The 3041-nt window shown below is 33.7% G+C and overlaps 1 protein-coding gene across 1 annotated transcript; it reads right to left on the minus strand.

Moving 5' to 3' along the window:
- Positions 1 to 392: 392 nt before the first annotated feature.
- ast (single-strand DNA endonuclease protein asteroid) lies at positions 393 to 3035 on the minus strand. The gene has a single exon (XM_026816601.1). It carries the CDS (start codon positions 2806 to 2808, stop codon positions 514 to 516), a length of 2295 nt encoding a protein of 764 aa, XP_026672402.1. The 5' UTR covers positions 2809 to 3035; the 3' UTR covers positions 393 to 513.
- Between the last annotated feature and the right edge of the window lie 6 nt (positions 3036 to 3041).

Genomic DNA, 3041 nt, shown 5'->3' on the forward strand with positions numbered 1-3041 from the left:
AGATTGCGCCTACATAAAGTCTACGTACCTTCTGACCTGATTAGTAAATATCTCAGATGTACCTATCCGGTTAGAAGAAATTTAACTCTATTCACCGAAGAACTAGCAAAGAAATTAGCTTGCGCTGTTCATGTTGGTTTGTTACTCAAACACGGTGAGAACGCATATTATTTACCTAATTTGAGACAAAGCGCGAACGACCTTAAATCTGCGTACATGGAATTTTGGGAGCTATACCGCGAAGTAATTGTAAATTTAATTAGATACCAATATTGGGACGGTCCTGTTTATTACAGTAACATATTTTTTAGTATACAAAATCTGCATGTCTATCACAGAGCCAGAGACGGAATAAAAAAATGTCTATGTTAAAAAAGAAGACTAAAAAGATGTAATATTCCAAATGAATCCATCGATGAAGATTGTATTTAATTACATAAAAGATAATACATCTGACCATTGTTGGTTATTGACTGTTCATTATTTTATACGATTAAACAAAGATTATACAATTCATACGTGATTGAGTATAGAATACGGATTATCCGGATCGTAATATAGCTCGGTTGAATTATCGGTAGCACTAAAATATTGAGTATCACTTTCAGCATTTGTCTTCGGACGTTTAGATTTTTTTCGTTTCTTACAATGCTTAACTTCGACCTGAAATAATGATGTAAATTCTGATTTTACTTTTGACAAAAGTATATGAAACAATCTTAAGAGACTTGGAGACATTCCAAGAACAGCATTTATGTATTTCTCAATGTCCTGATGTGTTTTAAAATTATTACTTAAATTATACAGCAGAGTGCCATTATACAAAGTGGCGACTGTGGTCTGTGGATAGGGATACTTCAGTAACGCATTCAGGCTCATGGCATGTTTCAAACAATTCTGAAATTCTGCAAATGCGTGAACTATAGATCTATTAAATAATTTCCGATTTGAATAGAATTGAAATTTTTTATCTAGATTAAAATGAGAAATGAAAAATGGTGCGGCTAAAAGACAATCATAATAGCTGACTTTTTTGCAGGCTTCAATAACTGTACCATTTGTCGTGTAGGTCGGCTTATAATTATGCGCTTTCCTTTTCTGTTTTATTGTTTCAATTACTTGACTCTTTTTCTGTGTAAAATTGTGGATTGTTCTATATATCCCGATCTTAGAATCTATTATATGAAATAACATACCAATAACTATAGCATATACATTAGATTTATGAAATACAGGAGGTTCTTGCTCTCTTATCCAGTACTTAATACATCCAACATACAATATCCACTCTGGTGGAAGCTCATTTATACAATCTGCAGTGTTAATCCCCAAAGTTTTATTTAAGATCTCTTTCCGTATACTTAATGGAATTTTTCTAAGATTGAATAGAGACGGAAGTTTACAACAGTTTATTATCTCTGTGGCTTTTAATTCACGTGTTACAAGTCTATTTTGATCTCTGATCATGTATCTCATGTAACGTACTTTGTCATGTATTGCTGATTTTAGAAGTCCAAAAATAACACTAATGATCTTTAAACTTATTACATTACTCGAACGATAACAATCATTTTCAATTTGTACGGGACACGTATACAATCTGCGAACTATCAAGTCCATGAAAAACGATGGAAGTTCGGCCATAAGAAATTCGTTTACAAACCATTTCGGCAAATTATTAATGGCTTTATTTTGCGAAAACAATTCGGTCTCATCTATTGTGCTCATTAATTCAATTTCATCATCTTCCTCCTCGCTGATCTCGTCCTCTTCTCCTTCACAAGTTTCTTCTATGTATGTTAAAGTATTTATATCTTCTTCAAACTTAAAACTCCTATTTAAGTGATGCGTATTTACACGAGCGACATAATCTTTTGGAAATCCTAATGGTATAAGTATTTCAGCTGATGCATTCGTGTAACTGTTAATATTGTCTTCTATTAAATTCAATAATCTTTGTCGACAAGGTTTGGGTAATCTGATTAAAATGCTAATAATAGCCTTATCCAAGGTGTACTTGCTTAGCCATATGAAAGTTGCTTCAATGCGGCACTGTTGCTCATTGTGTTTTTTTTTTGATACTCCTTTCAATTTCAAATGACGAAAGAAGTTCTTGAATGTTCCATGTTTGACATAATCATTACCTAATAAGATTGCTGCCAATGGTAACATAGATTCATGCAGTCCTCTAAATGAATTTAGTAAATATTCAACTTTATAAATTTTACAATGTTTTACATATCCTTTCCCACTTGAATGCCTGACTACACAATTATCCAATGTGTCAAATGGTATGTACTGTGATCCATATATATAAAAATCCGAATCGTAACTCAGTACAGGACAATTTAAGATCCTTGCTACTGTAGCTATATCATTATCAGCTTCAAACAGACACTGCACGTGTCGAATGTTCTTCTTTATCATCACATTTTTGAAAACTATTGTTTGTAATAAGGGCAGAAATTTCATTGTTCGTCGATCACACGGGGAAAACAACGCAGCTCTTCGAATTTTGTCTTTGGTCCTGATTACGGTTGTCTTTAATTTTTTATTCTCGGTGCCACCATCAATCAAAACCAATGGTGTTATGTTGCATTTTAATAGATCGTCGAAAAAGTTAGATACAGCATATGCAAAACTATCATAATCGCCGCCAAATGCACAATTACCTTTTGTGTATAAATTATATATTTGACAACTTATGTTGTTACCGTCGATCACTAAATATGTATTATGTAATTCATAATCCCGCAAGTAACGATCGGAACGATTATTTACGAACGTAGTTAGTCCAATAATTCCCATTTTAAATATTGGAACTTATTTATTTATGCTTACGCTTGCACGTGCATTGCACTCATGGACCTGAAGCAACCTGAAGGATGGAGCGGATGGACAGTATAAGCAGAGATGAAAAGGGAGATTGCTCATTTCTTTGTTCGAAAGTGGACACGGCTCACTACCGCACCCTAGTGTCAATGTCCATTATTTAAGGGGAAATAGACGTAGTTTAGGAGGGATTGTGCACTACTCCCCTC

The sequence above is a fragment of the Ceratina calcarata genome, unplaced genomic scaffold (genome assembly GCF_001652005.2).
Source record: "Ceratina calcarata isolate Rehan_Ccalc_2016 unplaced genomic scaffold, ASM165200v1 scaffold53, whole genome shotgun sequence".
Taxonomy (NCBI): domain Eukaryota; kingdom Metazoa; phylum Arthropoda; class Insecta; order Hymenoptera; family Apidae; genus Ceratina; species Ceratina calcarata.